This window comes from Ailuropoda melanoleuca, chromosome 8, assembly GCF_002007445.2.
Source record: "Ailuropoda melanoleuca isolate Jingjing chromosome 8, ASM200744v2, whole genome shotgun sequence".
In the NCBI taxonomy this organism is placed as follows: Eukaryota; Metazoa; Chordata; class Mammalia; order Carnivora; family Ursidae; genus Ailuropoda; species Ailuropoda melanoleuca.
Window position 1 is genome coordinate 97,127,069 of NC_048225.1, and position 17,245 is coordinate 97,144,313.

The 17,245-nt window shown below is 52.7% G+C and overlaps 1 protein-coding gene across 1 annotated transcript in view; it reads right to left on the reverse strand.

Moving 5' to 3' along the window:
• Positions 1 to 17,245, reverse strand: part of MAPKAPK2 (MAPK activated protein kinase 2) — a 50,984-nt gene continuing 33,739 nt past the window's right edge. The window contains exons 3-11 of the mRNA XM_034667657.1: positions 5,230 to 5,369; positions 4,978 to 5,042; positions 4,640 to 4,719; positions 4,055 to 4,181; positions 3,404 to 3,479; positions 2,874 to 2,998; positions 2,508 to 2,593; positions 2,307 to 2,387; positions 1 to 1,713 (exon numbers count right to left, since the gene is read on the reverse strand). Coding sequence (XP_034523548.1) covers positions 1,570 to 1,713; positions 2,307 to 2,387; positions 2,508 to 2,593; positions 2,874 to 2,998; positions 3,404 to 3,479; positions 4,055 to 4,181; positions 4,640 to 4,719; positions 4,978 to 5,042; positions 5,230 to 5,369 — 924 coding nt within the window. The 3' untranslated portion in view covers positions 1 to 1,569. The remainder of the gene's footprint in view (positions 1,714 to 2,306; positions 2,388 to 2,507; positions 2,594 to 2,873; positions 2,999 to 3,403; positions 3,480 to 4,054; positions 4,182 to 4,639; positions 4,720 to 4,977; positions 5,043 to 5,229; positions 5,370 to 17,245) is intronic.

A 17,245-nucleotide genomic window follows, 5' to 3' on the forward strand; every position in this document is an offset into this window, starting at 1 on the left:
TTTCAACTATTAAATCTGTTTAGTAAAGACAATTTCGCTCATACAAAACAACAACGGTTTACAACAATCTGAGTGCTGGACACACCATCAGAGACAGGGAGGCACTGTGGGCACTCGGAGCCCTTCCCCCACACACAGAGAAGATCCAGACTGCTCCTCCAGCAACTCACTCCCAGGGGAGATGAGAGCTGAAGCGTCAGTGCCACCCCTGCCCCAAAAAGACCCTGGCACGGAGGACTTCTCCCCATGTTGCTCACTGATAGCAGGGGGGGGCCCTCCCGGCCTCCCCCTCACTGGCCTGGACGCACAAAGCTGAGTTGTTTGGGGTGGAGGTGAAGTGGCTAATGGGGAAGGGGCAGAGTCGGGACATCTTTGGTGTGAAGACTCCCCCACCCACCCACTAGGCCACAGTGGAAATTTGCAGGACCACACAAGTGGTGTCGCCTTTGCCCACAATGGGTAACTGGCCAATGCCTCCGGAGCCCAGGAGAGACGGCAAAATGCAGAAGCTCTGTGTCACTTCTAAACTGCCCGGGCTCCCCGCCATGAGCAAAGAGGAGGCCTGGTAAGAAGTGGCTAAAAATGTAGGAAAGATCAACAAGAAACGGTTAATAACGGCAGGAAGGAGGAGAGAGGCTACCTGGTAGATGAGCGCCTCAGAGAACTAGGACTGGCACTGAATGGGGAGTAGGGGGCTGGGCGGGGGGGGTCCAGTCTTCCTGATCGCTGTGCCAGTGCCTAAGTCACTCCCCTCTGCCTCCCAGAAGCAGCGAACGGGCAGGCCCCAGGGGGCCTGGCTCAGAGTCTGCATAGGTTTCTCAGGCACTCCGGCAGACCCCACACAGGCACACAGGCCCAAGGAGGGGTAAGGTTCTTGAGCCACAGCAAGGCCCCTCTCTCTGCAGCCCTGCCTGCCCCTGGCCCCTCAAACGCACAGTCCCAGACAAAGATGTGGGCACACATACGCACGCGCACACAGTCACACTCGCCTCTGTCCATCTGGCATGTGGGTGACGTCTGAGGGCTCCAACAGAGGTGGGTGGCTTCCTGGCCTGCCCCCTCCCCCCACGCAGGGCCTTGAGCTCTGAGAATGCCTTGGCCAGCAGGGGCCTCAGGCTGTCGTGGGGAAAGACAGGGCATGTGGGACAACACAGGGACAGTCCCTATAACAGTTTCCACAACACACCCTTGCACCAACCCCAAAGCCTTGCACATCCAGAGAGGAAGGGGTCTGGGTAAGAGGAGGCAGAGTGGGGGGAAAAACAATAAAAGAAGTTTCATAAAAATTCTAAGTCAAATTATGGATAAAATTGCAACATGAGCACGGGTTCAAGAGCATCTTGCCCCCTTCTCTCCACACGGCCCCTCGCCTCCCAGCCTCCCAGCCTCTCCCTCTCGGAGGTGGTGGGAACCAAGGGCAGGTTGCAGCCTCTGACGGGGTTCTGGGCTCCATGCCGCCAAGGAGGAGGCGAGGTGGAAGTGGACAGTTCTGTGTCTCTTCGTTTAAAAAATATATTCAGCTCGAGAGTTATTGCTTGTCCTCCAGTGGAGCGGGACGGGCTTAGAGGCTCAGTGAGCAAGGGCCGCGGCCTCCAGGGCCCGAGCTTTCTTCCGCCTCTTCAGAAGGAGAGGATTGGATGCATCTTCAATCTTCTTTATCTTGATCTGTTCATAGTCGACACGCATTGTGGCCAAGGCACTGGTCATCTCCTCCTGGGGAGCAGGGGGTGGGTTCCACCAAGGGGGAGACAGGGGAGACAAGAGACACAAGGAAGGGCGGGGTGAGGGCGATAGGGGATGGGAGCCAGGAGAGGACAGGCTGGTCAGTGGGTCCAGAGCTGCCAGCAGCGTTGGCCCCGCCTGAGTCACCAGAGCCCGGCCACAACACTGCTGCTGCTCTCCCAGAGCCCTCCAGTAACCCTGCTGGAAGCAAAGAGCACTGGACTGGGAGTCAGGGGACCTGGGTTCTGGTCTGCCCCAGCCCATCGCTAGCTGTGTGACCTTGAGTAGGTCACTTCCCCTCTCTAGACCTTAGTCTCCTTCTCTGCAAAATGAGGAGATGGTACCAGATAGTCTCTCAGGGCCCTTTGGGGAGCCAGCGCGCCGTGGGCTTGTAGGGAATCACCACAGCTGCGTTTAGTCTGAACAGAGGCCCCGGCCCAGCCTGGCCAGGGAAATGGCTCAGCATCGCTGCTCTTGTTGTAACAGAGACCCCTGCGGTGAGTGCGTGCAGACCCCCACTCCCCCCGGAGCACCCTTGCTGAGCCGCCTGCCTCCCCAGCCCCTGCAGCCAGTGGGTCCCTCACCTTGACGTCCTCCCACCGCTCCTTGTCCTCCTTCAGGACCCGGCTGGTGTGCAGTGGGGTTTGAGGGACCTTTGTTGATTGCTGGTGAGGGGGAGAAAACGAGTTCACGTGAAAGCCTGGGGTGGTGCAGAGTCGTGGCTGACCCCTGGACCTGAGGGACAGTCTCCATGGACCCAGGTCTCTCCAGCCCACCAGGCTTACCATGATCCAGGGGTGGTTCATAAACTCCGTGATGGTCATTCTCTGAGTGGGCTCTGTTTTCAGCAGGTTCCGGATGAGCATCTTTACTGGGGGGTGGGGCAGGGGACAGACACAGTTCAGGGGCCACACTCTCTCTCTTCTCCTTCCTCCCAAAGTTTTAAGGGAGAAACCAGATGTAGGGGTGGAGGGCGGTTGCAGGGAGGCAGACTGCCCAAGGAACCGGCCCTGAGCCAGGCCCTTCACATAGACAGAAAGCACCCAGCAGGTAGGAGCACAGGTAGACCACGCACATGGACTGGGCACCCACGGGTACACACGCACGCGCACACACATGCACATGCATGCGTGCAGCTATGGGATCCTCACCTTCCTCCGATACTTCTGACCATTCTGGGTTGGGGAACTCATACTGGCCCATTCGGATGCGACTCTTCATGCCCGGAGAGATGGCAAGACCGTGATTGGAATAGAAGGGGGGATACCCACACAGCCTGGACCAAGAAGCAGGGAGAGAGGGACAGTGCTGGGCTTATTTAGGGGCCTTGCACCAGGAGCACAGTGGGAAACGGGCTTCTGGTCAAGGCCATGGAGAAACTGGAACTCGTGGATTTCAGGCACAATATATAAAGTCAAGAACAGGGCCCAGAAATCCAACACGCCAAGGAGCTAAACCACACATTTTCCTGTCTGTTAGCTAGTTTATCCCACCGCTTAGCCATCAGAATCCAATAAGCACTGAGAGAAGGGGACATGCAGGGGATTCCCAGGGAATCCCCCATCCAGAAGGGGTGCGAACCTTTGCTTCTTCCTCTTGTCCCGGAGAGGTACAGGCCTCCTTCTCCGCCCTGCCCCCGCCTAGCCCCAGCCTCCCCGCAGGCCGTCTCTGGTACACTCACAGGATGTACATGATGACACCCAAGGACCACATGTCACAGGACTTGTCATACTTCTCGGGACCCAGCACTTCTGGAGCTGTAAACCAAAGGTCAACGTGGGTAGGTCTGGCCATTGGAACACTGTGATACACCCCAACTTCTCTGTGGATCACGCTCCCCACTTCAACCCTTCAGCTCACCGTGATGGTACCGTAGCTGGGGGGATGAGGGGGAACAGCCGGGCTCAGGTGGGGAAAGCAGAAAATCCTCCTCAAAGAGGAATCCTGAGGCTAGAATCTTAAGATGAAACAATTCCTGAGCCTTTCCAGCCCATGCTGTCCATTTACTTTGACAAGCATAGAAGTTTATTCTGTGCCAATCAGCCAGGGCTCTAGAACAAAATCTATGCCCCAGACTCCATGGGGAACCTGAGGACAATGACAGCTCTTCTTGGGGAAATTACACACGTGCACAAACTCCTGCCTATGATCTCCTGTAGCGCCTCCGACCCAGCTTAACTCTGACAAGCCCTACTTCTGGGCAGGTCACATCAACGCCAGCTCCAGAAAGGGTCAGAGGACACGACAGGCCCAGTGGCCCCTGAGAGCTGTAGAGAGCACCTGAGAACGGCTCTGGGGAACGACGAGCTCCCCGGGCCTCCTCCGGACTTACCCACATAGTACGGCGTATAACAAGGAGTGGTCAAAGAGTTGTGGCTGGTGGTTTCCTTGGCAAAGCCAAAATCTGTGAGTTTCAGGATGGCGTTGGGCCTTTTGGAGGTGTATAGGAGATTTTCAGGCTACAGGGAGAGACAGACAGACAGACAGCAGCTCTGCTGAGCCTGTGAGGAGCCCTGAGGATCAGACAGGGAAGGATTCCTGCCTTCCCTCATCCTTTCAACCACCATCTGTGCCCCTTGAAGGGCACGCCGTAAGGAGCTTCCCCACCTTCTGAGGGTTGACAGAGTACTTGGAGATAAGAGACAAACACAGAGAACCACCAACAAACACCACAGGGACACAGAAACCGAAGGTATGACTGTGGTACTGACGAAGGAGGGCCACAGGGCTGGGCGTAGCCACAGAAGGCTTCGCTATGGGGTTTGGGGGTTTGCCCAGAGAGGGCGGATGATGGCACCCTGCCCTACTCTGCCCTCAGGAACCAGGCAGCAAGGATGCGGGGTCACCGTGGCCCCACAGCCATGGCCCTCCGCCACACCTCGGTCGGGGGGGAGGGGCAGCAATAAACAGCGGGTACCTTGACATCCCGATGAGCAATGTTGATTGAGTGCAAATACTGGATGGCCTCCCCAATGCTCTTCATGATTTCTGATGCTTCTGGAGCCGTGAGGTGGGAGAGAGAAAGGAAGGCACAAGATGTGTTGTTAGGTTTGATGACCCAGCACACTCAGTCCCCTCCCAAGCAGCCCCAGGCTCCCTACATGCACCACCCACGCTAGAACCGAGAAGCAAGGAGCTGTCCTGTTAACGGGGTTCACAGGCCTGGCAGCGAGCTGGAGCAGGCAGCGGGCGCTGGAGCCCCCCTTCCCACAGCCCTGCCTGCCGAGGCCTATCCCCACAACAGACCCTTTCTACCTCTTTCTGTGAACGCTTGGTCTCCTCGGTCCTGGATTCGGCTAAAGAGTTCTCCACCATCCAAACTGAAACAAAGCCACAGTCAGATCTGACAGGTACAACATCCCTCCAGCCCTCTCCACTCCCCACTAAAAGAAATCAGCTGTTGCCATCTCAAGCTTCGGGGTGCAGACGTGGGCAGTCCCCAGAGGGTGGGGGGCCTGAGTGGGCAGTGGGGCAGGCTGGGCCAGGAGTACAGGTAGGGCTGCTTACCACTCCATGACGATTAGCAGGCACTTCCTGCCCGCATACAAGTTCTCGTATACATCCACAATCCGCACGATGTGGGGGCACTGCGAGGCCCGCCAGTGCAGCTCCACCTCCCGGCGGGCCTTGGGGCAATCCTGAAGCATCTGCAAGCCAAAAGGCCACCTATATAACTGCACTGTCTCCACAGGTGGACAGGTGGCTGCCGCCCGGCATGAGTCCATCCCAAAGCCCTGGCCCAGGTGCCACTGACATCCCCACTGGTGGACCATAAACTCCTTGCTACTGCTGGGCCTCTACCAGCTCCCCTGGCATTTTCTCTGGCCTGTCCTAAATCCTGACTTAGAGTTTTACAGCTCCCTTCCTTCATCGAAAAGAAACCTAGAGATGACCCCCACGGGACCTTGACAGCCACACTGAAATCAGCCCTTGGACCATTCTGTCTAGGGGGGGCCCTTCCTAGCTATGGGACTAGAAGGCAAGTAGCCAATGGGCACTGGGAGACTGGGGGTAAAGGAGGCACTGAGGAGAAAGACAGACTGAGGAAAATGAATACCATTCTAGAAAGGAGCCTACAGAAAGGAGAGACTCAGAATCAGTAAAAAAAAAAAAAGGTACTTCCAAGATCCCTCAAAGTCCAGCACACCAAATCCAGAACAATGTGCTTTCCACCACTGTGATTAATTTCATTCAACCAACCGATGGCCTAGGGAGTCAGCCTGACAGGGTCTGAATGCTGCTTCTTACTAGGTTTGCCACCTTGAGCAATTTCCTTAACCCACAAGCCTCGTTCCTGTGCCTTCTTCCATGGACCAGGGGGCCAGGGGCAAATGGAACCTGGATCCCTCACCAGCCTCAGGGGCTGAATCTTGACGAATCCAAGCCAGTCCCATGAATTCCTTTACTAGTGACTAGCTTGGAAACAAGCCTAAGACCCAACACTGGCCAAGAAGAACTTTGCAACAAAACTACTAGAGGCCTCTTAAAGGGAGCACAAGGGAGCTATAGCATCTTTCCCGCATATGGCACCTGGAACCACGGCAGTCGCCTTAGCGATAAGGACAAATCAGCACACTGAGGAAGGCAAACAGGAGACGTGGCAGCTACCTGCATCCTTGCTGACACCAACGAGCATCACTCAGGACTTGTTTTTGGCAAGATAATCATCTTTCCTTGCTATCTAAACTGCTTTTAGTAGAGTTTTTTATTGCTTGGAGCCAAAGGCATCCTGGTCTACCCTGTGTAAAATGGGGGACAGATCTGTTGCAAGGATTAAACGAAACAATTCTGCAAAGCACCCAGCAGCGTGCCTGGCATATGCCCAACGAGCAGAACTGTCAGAATAATTCAGACAAAGACCCTGACAGACTTACCACCTCTGTGGGCCCTCCAGACTAGCCCTACACAGCCCTGCACAGCTGGCGGATGCAGCGGGAAAGGCTCAGAGATCTGCTGGACAGGGCGGGAAGCTTGGTCAGAAAGATCACATGGCCAGGATGGAGCCAGATTACGGAGGGCAGCGAAAGGCACACGCAGGAACTTCCAGCAATGAAACTAGAATTCATCATGCCACAGTCCGTGATATACTAGGCCTTTTCTAACTGTGCAACTGTCATTTTATGGAAATAAATGGATGAGGAAACTGAGGCTCAGAGAAATAGTGAGTGTGTCCAGGGCTAAGTTCCTAGGGAAAGGCAGAGCCAGGGTTAGAATCCAAGCCTGGCAGGTTCCAAAGCCCAAGCCTTTTCCATGACGCCACAAAGATTTAGGAAGAGGGGTGGAGGCCGAGACTTGTCAGTTTCAGACAGACAACTGCAGGCTGACCTTGCGGAGGCAATGGCAATCCCCAAACACGTGCCCATAGTTCCCTCTCCCAGGGAGCAAGCAGGAGGCAAGGGCCCCGTGGGGTCACACTGCCACCTAGTGGCCATCTGGACACACTGCACGGGTTCAGAGTTCTGCCACCGACAACTTTGTTATGGACCAGGAAAAAAGTTTATTTTCCTTTCCCATATTTTAAGAAAAGCCGGAGACGGCACTGGCCAATTTCATTTGCAGGTAATTCAACTCAGCAGGTATTTATTGGGTCCCACATTGTGCTGGATGCCAAGACAAAATAGAAAAGAGTCCCAATCTGAAAGAATTCAGGTGGGGGGGTGGGGGTTGTCAGGGTACTAAGGGAGGTAGACACAGAAAATACTTATAAGCCACTGAGATGATGTGCTATATGACTGATAAGCTCAAAGGGTTCAGAAGTAAAAGTTCTCAGAGCAGCCACATAAGAAAGCTCTCTCTCGCCCCCTAAAGGTATGTCGATCACTATGCGGCCCAGAGAGGAAGAAGCACATTGGCAGATTTACTCAGAGGCAACACGAGGTCATGGATTTACAATTGGGGGGGGCTTGGGCCTGGGTCTGGAATTTGTCAATATCTCCAATGACCCTGGAGAGGTCATTACCTTCCTAAGCCTGTTTTGCCTCTGTAAGTGAAGGGGTAATACCTACCTGGGCCTCTTCCTCACAGAGCCATTCTAAGCATCTAATGAAAGAATACTTCTGAAGAGTGCTTTGTGATCACACAGGCACTCGTCACTCTAAGCCACCAGCACAACTGCCACAGCACAGGGACCCTCTCCATCACCTCTGAATTGAGGCTGGAGCCCATGACGAAGCCAGTACAAGTCACCAGCAAGACTACAGGCTGGGTTTATGTTTGCAGCCCAGTGACCACAACCTTAGTCACAGCGGTGCTCAATGAGGACATACCAAGGCCCAAACCCAAGGGCCCCTCAGTCCCTCTTGAACTCAGAGCTCGCACTCCAAGTTCTGCTCTTTCTGCCTTAGACAGGTTAGACCACGTGGCAAAGGAGAATTTGCAGTCAGAAAGCCTGGGTTCACATCCCACCTCCAGGCTTACACACAATTCTTCACCTGGTAGACGAGCCCCAGTACATCACCCTTGGCCTCAGGAACCATGTACACCTCCCGCTGCAGCTCTGTACGTCCTAACTTGGGTCAGGTAAGCCAACCTTCCTTTCTGAAAAGGGTTTCCTCATTTGTAAAATGGGATTAGATTTAATGAAATCAGTAAATTGGAAGGAGCAGTATTTTTAAATTCTAAAAGAAACATCATAATGTCCCAAGAAGACTGGTGCTTGGCATCCAGGTACATGTTTATCAGAAATCCCTGAATGGATATAAAGACCAACCCAAACCATGAAAGCAAGACCTTCAACTGAGTCAGGCAGGCCAGCTGGCTGATGTCATAGGGGAAGAGCCTGAAGAGCCAAAAGGGTTTTGTAGACAGCTGTGGGGTGCAGAAAGCCTGGAGGGAGCATATCAAGAATGTGCTAATCTGGAGTACAGAGCTAAGTAAAGAACAGCAGCGGGGGGGGGGACAGGAAATGAAACAGGATTCCTGAGGTGCTGTCAGGGGCCACCAGCAGCTTCAACCAGAAGCCAACAGAGTCACCTAGGAAAGGTAGGAAAGGCTCACCTCTCTGGCATGCACAAAGACAGTGGAGGCCAAAGGGCCCAGGTCTATAGATCTCAGGAACCCAGACGGAAGGAAGGAAGGAAGGAAGGAAGGAAGGAAGGNAAGGGTTTATGAAATATTTTAAGCCTGCCCAAAGCATGGAATAGATACTGTGACTTGTTTCCACCCCCTGCACTTCGAGTCTGAAATTCTCTTGCACTGTAGAAAAGGTTAATTGTTGCATGTGCTAAACTGCAATGCAATAGGCAAGGCCACCTACCAAGTGTGGCAAGGGCCGGGGACCAGGCCACAGAGCCCACTGCCTAGGGAGGAACCTCTGGGATGACAGTGGCAATGAGGGAGAATGAGGGAGACGTGGGAGCTCTCCCAAAATACTGTCCCATGCCTCAATTTGCTGGCACCTGAAGGGAAGAGGAATGGGGCTCCCAGTTCTGGTTACTTATGGCCCTGTTATCCCCACCACCACCACCACCAAATCTTCCATCACGGGGCCACAGGAAAAGACTCGGGAGTAGTCAGCATCCTAAACCTAGCTGAGCCAGAGAAATGGGAAGAAACAGAGCCCAGGGCCTGAAGCAAGTTCACCAGCAACGAACATATGAGGACTGGATGGGAAGGAACAAGCCCTAGGCCCCAAGGGATCATCCCCTTCACAAGCTCTAATATTTGCCAGGTGTGTGAACTGGTGGAAGTCTCTAACCCCTCTGTGCCTCAGTTTCCTATCTGTTAAAATAGGATAATAACAGTACTCGCCTATATTAACTGAGGCACATCATTAAACAGACGTACATCACGGAGATTACCAGGCACAGAGCACGGCACGTGGCGAGCTGCACATTAGTGTTTGCTGTTATTATTATGCCCCCACTTCCCACCTATGCTGTTGCAGACTCCCACGGGGGTGGGCAGCTGGCGTCCCGCTCGCGACCATCTCATTTCAGGCATTATGAATAGCTCCAGGCACTGGGCAGAGGGGAAGCCAGAATGCTGGAAGGGAGGCAGTCTTTGGCATCCCAGCCCTGAGCTCTCCCCCTGCCTCCGGACACCACCTGAACTGGACAGCTGGGGGCGGGGTGCACTCATCGTGAGAGAAGGAAGCCATCCCTTCCCAAGGCTGACTGGGAGCCAAGAGTGATGCAAAAGCCTGAGTCAGGTGCTGGGTGTGCTGCCGGTGCGCGGTGTGTCGTTAAACCGGACCTCCTCGGGCGCTGGCCGCAGGAGGTCAGCAAAGGCCCCGAGTGTCATACACCAGCGCCCCGCCCCCCGAACTACTGGTCGGGGCTGCGCTGGGTGCTCTGCTGGGTGCTCTGCGGGGTAGAGGGAAAGAGGAGGAGGATGTGGGCAGAGTCCCAGTGACCCCTCCCGCACAGAGCAGGATCCAAGGGAGCAGGGGAAAGGGAGCCCCTGCCCTGCTAGGTATGCTCTGTGCTAAACGGGTGCTAAGCACTCCGAACAAGGAACCCTCATACCCAGCAGCTGCCCGCAGCAGGGCTGGAATTTGATGCCTGTCCTCACTGCTCCGGAGGCTCCTTTCCACAGCCCCCTGGTAAGGCAGAGGCACAGAATCTAACAAGACTGTCCGTGATATCAGTGCTGAAAATGGGGGCTGAAAACGTATATAGGCCTGAAAGTACAAACCCTTTGATCCTGAAATCCGGCTTTTAGAATTGTACCCTAAGCTACTCTCCTAGATGGAGCCGTAAGGTATGCGCATCCCAATCCCGAGTCAGTTACCAACCAGAAACTGGGGGCCCAACAATAGCAATCAAGACTTAGCTATACAATCATGAAAGTGATGTTTGAACAGAACGTTTAATGGGGAATGGATTCCCGCATGTGTTAGATTCTCGGTCACTGCCGGTCATGGGCAGTAGTGGCACTCGCTGTGTTTTTTTCTTTGCGGCACAAATCCCAGTTTTAGTTTCCTTACACTGACTCATCAGAAAGTGTCTGCTAGTAAGTGAAAAAGCCAAGTTACAACGCCTTATTACGTAGGGTCCAGTTCTATATATTTATTTATACCTGGGGGGCCCGGCTGTGAAAGGAATGGCATTCATACTCAGTAAAACGCTAATCGGAATTCTATCTGAAAAGCAGGATGACAGTGACTTCATTTTTTCTTCCTTAGATCTTTATTTTCTAGGTGATGTACAATTAGCATTTGTACTTTTCAAAGAGGCAAAGAAAGCAGCTTAGCTCTCCAAATGTAAATCGGAGGCTGTCACCCACACCCCCAGGCCAGCAGGCCAGGGAGCAGAGGCTGGGGCTTCTCTGCCAGGCAGCTAGGCCTCCCCAAGCCCATGGCAGGGGGCTGCTGTCTTGGACTCTGGAGCGGGAAGGCAGCTCACACCAGCAGGTGCAGGCTGCTGCCAGGCGGGGAGTGGGGGCTGTGAGCAGACACTGAGAACTATAGCACAACCCGTTCCATCATCCTCTGTCCTCTCCAGCTCCACTCCGCCCTGACTTAGCCCTCCAGCTCCCCAGCTAGTGGGCCTCTGTGTCAGCTCAACCATCTCTTCACCTCTCCTTTCAGCCTGAAGCTGGGCAACTGGACCCCACGGCCCTGTGCTAGCAAAAAAGGGAGGTGTGAGGAGGTCACAAGGACAACGGACCAGGACACAGTGTCCTTACAACATCTGATCTCTCTTTGGCCCCTTCAAAGCCCCCATGCCTGGATCTGGAGCCAGGGAGGGAAACAGGGAAGAGACACACAGCACGTGAGCTCACCCTCCCAGAATGCCATCGCTCAGCAAACATCGGAGGACCCAGTATGTGCCACACAATGTTTTGGAGAGTGCTGGGGTAGAACAGATAACATAACAAATAAGGCCTGTGCCCCATGGAACTTCCATATGAATCCAGGAGGTACACAATGAAAAAATTCTAAAAAAATCTTTTTTAAATTACATCTTGTGATCTGTGCGTAAAGGAACTAACTAGGGTTCTGCCAGCAATCAGCAATGGCAGTAAGGGACACTCTCCCTCGGCCCCCCAAATTACCGAGAGCTGCTTACAGCCTGGAAACATGGTCACTTGTCTCCTTACATCTAGGCCAGCTCAGGAACATAAGAGAGGACAAACAGATAGTCTTGGTTGAACTGATTTTCCTCTACATCTATGGGGAGGGGGGGAGTATGCCCCCTTCTAGAACTTCTGCAAAGCTCAGTAAGGAGCTACTGATGGTCCTCCCCTAGAAAATGGTCTAAGCAGAAATCTAACAGCAGAGTTTATAGGTTACTGAAGTAAAAGATACACAGAAAGACCGCATCGGGGCCCCTGGCTGGTGCACACATTCCCAAGTATTTGGCTGGAGGTAAAAGTGGTTCTCTACTTGCTACTGGCTTTCATTATTGCGAGAGGGAAAAATCCCCACCAGGAACAAAGCTCCAACTTACAATGGGGACTCCGGTACTAACAGCCTTGAGACAACCACACCACACTGCCCTGAAGACGAGCGGGACCTGCCCATGGTTCCTACCCTGTCTCTCCAGGACCTTCCCGGGGCAGCCACCACGGGCCAAGGCTGAACAAAAAGGCCAGAAGCTTTTAAAGCCACACCATAAATGACAATTAAAATATATATATATATATTTGCAGCACATAATGGATAAAAGGCTAACTTAACTCTGGCAAATCAATTGTAAAAGATTAACAATCCAATATAAAAATGGCCAAAGAATAAGAACAGGCAGTTCAAAGAGAAAGGAACACAGATGGCCAAACAATTCTTGATTCAACTCATTAAGAGAGAAATGCTTATAAAAACAACGATAGCAATTTCACCAGAATGGCAAAAATGTTTTAATGTTTGACCAAAAACAAAACAAAATAAAACTCTTGGGTTTCTGCCAAGACTTGAGAGGAAAGGACACTCTCTAATATGCTCGGGAGGGATCTGAACTAGTGCAGTGCATTGTCTGAGGAATTTGGCCTATGTTTCAAAATTGTAAATGTTCAAACCTTGGACGAAGGCCTTGCCAGCTAGGAAATCACCCTACAGGTACGTTCCTGAAGCATCTTAATGGCCCCAAGCTGGTAACAACCTACGTCCACCACTTTGCGGCTGGTCAGAGAAATGGCATGGGATTTGGTGCACAGGCCGTGCAGGAGAAAGGCAGCCCCTCATCCACGCTGTGGTGAAAAGAGGACGCTCACACATGGGAGAGCAGACCAAGGACAGATGACACTCTGGCTTTATCATTACCACCCTAGTTTGTTGGGCGGACCTCTGCTGGCATTACTTAAGTAACTTTTAAACTATATTCATAAAGGCAAGAACCAAACACACCAAAAGGTTAATTAATGGTTAACTGTAAATGGTGGTAATATAGGTAATGTCTTCTTCTTTGGTGTGTTTTTTAAATTTTGAAAAATAAAAAAAGTACTGACCAGAATAGAAAATATAATACCATTTGGGTGGTTTTGTTTCTGAAGGTAGAGAGAAGGTATATGGGCTTGTAGATGCTTGTAACTTTTCTAGATGTATTTACCCCCCAAATAAGCGTGTTGACCACCAGGGAGTAGGTTCTAGAGAGAAACTGTGTTTTTCTTGTCCCCCTCTTTTCATTTCCACGTGATATCTTCCTGTACTATTTGGATCTATTTCTTTTTAAAAATTAAGCCGAGGGGCTTAGATTCTAAGATGCAGGATGCCCCAGTTCTTACTTGGCCCCTGACCTGAGACAGGTCCCAAAGCAAGCCGACCTTCCTGCTAGCGAGGGAGGGGAACAGAGACAGGGGGTCCCACCCTGGCCACAGGAGGAAGAAGGGCCTGGTGTGACTGTAAGTATGAGGGCTACCCAGCTGATGGAAAGGCCTCACATCTTCCTGGAGAATACAAACGAAATACGATGAAGAGCAGGCCGGGGGCCCAAACCACCAGTGCTAACCACTTCTGACTTCTATGGAAAGGAAGGCTGCACACAGTGGGGATGTCAAGTACTCTGGAGTCTTAGGTAGGAAACTGAAAGACCGGGGGACACAGATATTTCTCCTTCTTCCAGCAGATGATGAGGACTTTGAAAGAGAAAGAGGAATTTTCATGTATACCACACCAACCAGGTGTCAGGTGCACTTTCTCTTTAGAAAATACGTTATACTTAAGCCTCCTCACAGCCCGGTGGAAGAGGGGCCGTTGCTGACTCCATTTACAGGGGTGGCAGCCGAGGCCCGGGAAGCAACCCGCCCAAGGGCACAGGGCCAGTCACTGCCTGCGCAAGAGGCAGACCCAGGTCACTCTAAGTTCCAGGTTCTTTTCTTCTGCTTGTATTAGCAGATTGGTGCCGTGGCTCCCCTCCCTGCCCAGTTCACAGATCTGCCCCCGTTCATCTCTGCATCTGTCTGGCCCCGCACAGAGCTTAGTACAGAAGAGACCTAACGTACACCTACTGGCTGAAAGGAAGGCTGCCTAGCAGAACCACTCTACAGCTCACAGCTTACACCAGGCTACATGGCATCTTTGCCGAGGACACAAGGTAGACAGTGGAAGGGAGGAAACACACTCACCTCTCCCAGCTGGATTTAAGACAAAATCTCAGTGGCAGGAAGAAAACATGCCATGTTCTTTGAGTATCTAGGTATGACTTTAAAGAATCCCAAGATGGACAAATTATCAAAAGAAATCAAGATCAGGGCACCTGGATGGCTCAGTTGGTTGAGCGTCCAACTCTTGACTTCCGCTCAGATAGTGATCTCAGGTCGTGAGATGGAGCCTCACATGGTGGGCTCTGCCCTCGGCACAGTCTGCTTGAGATTTTCTCCCTCTGCCCCTCCCCTGGCTCACATGTGCATGTGTGCAAACACACACACTTCTCAAATAAATGAATAAATCTTAAAAAAAAAAAAAAAAAANAAGGAAGGGGGGAGGGAGGGAGGGAGAAGAAAGGAAGGGCGGGTCTTCCAAATAAGAAGCTGCACACTTTAGACACAAAAAGCCTGGAAGGGTTTATGAAATATTTTAAGCCTGCCCAAAGCATGGAATAGATACTGTGACTTGTTTCCACCCCCTGCACTTCGAGTCTGAAATTCTCTTGCACTGTAGAAAAGGTTAATTGTTGCATGTGCTAAACTGCAATGCAATAGGCAAGGCCACCTACCAAGTGTGGCAAGGGCCGGGGACCAGGCCACAGAGCCCACTGCCTAGGGAGGAACCTCTGGGATGACAGTGGCAATGAGGGAGAATGAGGGAGACGTGGGAGCTCTCCCAAAATACTGTCCCATGCCTCAATTTGCTGGCACCTGAAGGGAAGAGGAATGGGGCTCCCAGTTCTGGTTACTTATGGCCCTGTTATCCCCACCACCACCACCACCAAATCTTCCATCACGGGGCCACAGGAAAAGACTCGGGAGTAGTCAGCATCCTAAACCTAGCTGAGCCAGAGAAATGGGAAGAAACAGAGCCCAGGGCCTGAAGCAAGTTCACCAGCAACGAACATATGAGGACTGGATGGGAAGGAACAAGCCCTAGGCCCCAAGGGATCATCCCCTTCACAAGCTCTAATATTTGCCAGGTGTGTGAACTGGGAAGTCTCTAACCCCTCTGTGCCTCAGTTTCCTATCTGTTAAAATAGGATAATAACAGTACTCGCCTATATTAACTGAGGCACATCATTAAACAGACGTACATCACGGAGATTACCAGGCACAGAGCACGGCACGTGGCGAGCTGCACATTAGTGTTTGCTGTTATTATTATGCCCCCACTTCCCACCTATGCTGTTGCAGACTCCCACGGGGGTGGGCAGCTGGCGTCCCGCTCGCGACCATCTCATTTCAGGCATTATGAATAGCTCCAGGCACTGGGCAGAGGGGAAGCCAGAATGCTGGAAGGGAGGCAGTCTTTGGCATCCCAGCCCTGAGCTCTCCCTCTGCCTCCGGACACCACCTGAACTGGACAGCTGGGGGCAGGGTGCACTCATCGTGAGAGAAGGAAGCCATCCCTTCCCAAGGCTGACTGGGAGCCAAGAGTGATGCAAAAGCCTGAGTCAGGTGCTGGGTGTGCTGCCGGTGCGCGTCGGACCTCCTCGGGCGCTGGCCGCAGGAGGTCAGCAAAGGCCCCGAGTGTCATACACCAGCGCCCCGCCCCCCGAACTACTGGTCGGGGCTGCGCTGGGTGCTCTGCTGGGTGCTCTGCGGGGTAGAGGGAAAGAGGAGGAGGATGTGGGCAGAGTCCCAGTGACCCCTCCCGCACAGAGCAGGATCCAAGGGAGCAGGGGAAAGGGAGCCCCTGCCCTGCTAGGTATGCTCTGTGCTAAACGGGTGCTAAGCACTCCGAACAAGGAACCCTCATACCCAGCAGCTGCCCGCAGCAGGGCTGGAATTTGATGCCTGTCCTCACTGCTCCGGAGGCTCCTTTCCACAGCCCCCTGGTAAGGCAGAGGCACAGAATCTAACAAGACTGTCCGTGATATCAGTGCTGAAAATGGGGGCTGAAAACGTATATAGGCCTGAAAGTACAAACCCTTTGATCCTGAAATCCGGCTTTTAGAATTGTACCCTAAGCTACTCTCCTAGATGGAGCCGTAAGGTATGCGCATCCCAATCCCGAGTCAGTTACCAACCAGAAACTGGGGGCCCAACAATAGCAATCAAGACTTAGCTATACAATCATGAAAGTGATGTTTGAACAGAACGTTTAATGGGGAATGGATTCCCGCATGTGTTAGATTCTCGGTCACTGCCGGTCATGGGCAGTAGTGGCACTCGCTGTGTTTTTTTCTTTGCGGCACAAATCCCAGTTTTAGTTTCCTTACACTGACTCATCAGAAAGTGTCTGCTAGTAAGTGAAAAAGCCAAGTTACAACGCCTTATTACGTAGGGTCCAGTTCTATATATTTATTTATACCTGGGGGGCCCGGCTGTGAAAGGAATGGCATTCATACTCAGTAAAACGCTAATCGGAATTCTATCTGAAAAGCAGGATGACAGTGACTTCATTTTTTCTTCCTTAGATCTTTATTTTCTAGGTGATGTACAATTAGCATTTGTACTTTTCAAAGAGGCAAAGAAAGCAGCTTAGCTCTCCAAATGTAAATCGGAGGCTGTCACCCACACCCCCAGGCCAGCAGGCCAGGGAGCAGAGGCTGGGGCTTCTCTGCCAGGCAGCTAGGCCTCCCCAAGCCCATGGCAGGGGGCTGCTGTCTTGGACTCTGGAGCGGGAAGGCAGCTCACACCAGCAGGTGCAGGCTGCTGCCAGGCGGGGAGTGGGGGCTGTGAGCAGACACTGAGAACTATAGCACAACCCGTTCCATCATCCTCTGTCCTCTCCAGCTCCACTCCGCCCTGACTTAGCCCTCCAGCTCCCCAGCTAGTGGGCCTCTGTGTCAGCTCAACCATCTCTTCACCTCTCCTTTCAGCCTGAAGCTGGGCAACTGGACCCCACGGCCCTGTGCTAGCAAAAAAGGGAGGTGTGAGGAGGTCACAAGGACAACGGACCAGGACACAGTGTCCTTACAACATCTGATCTCTCTTTGGCCCCTTCAAAGCCCCCATGCCTGGATCTGGAGCCAGGGAGGGAAACAGGGAAGAG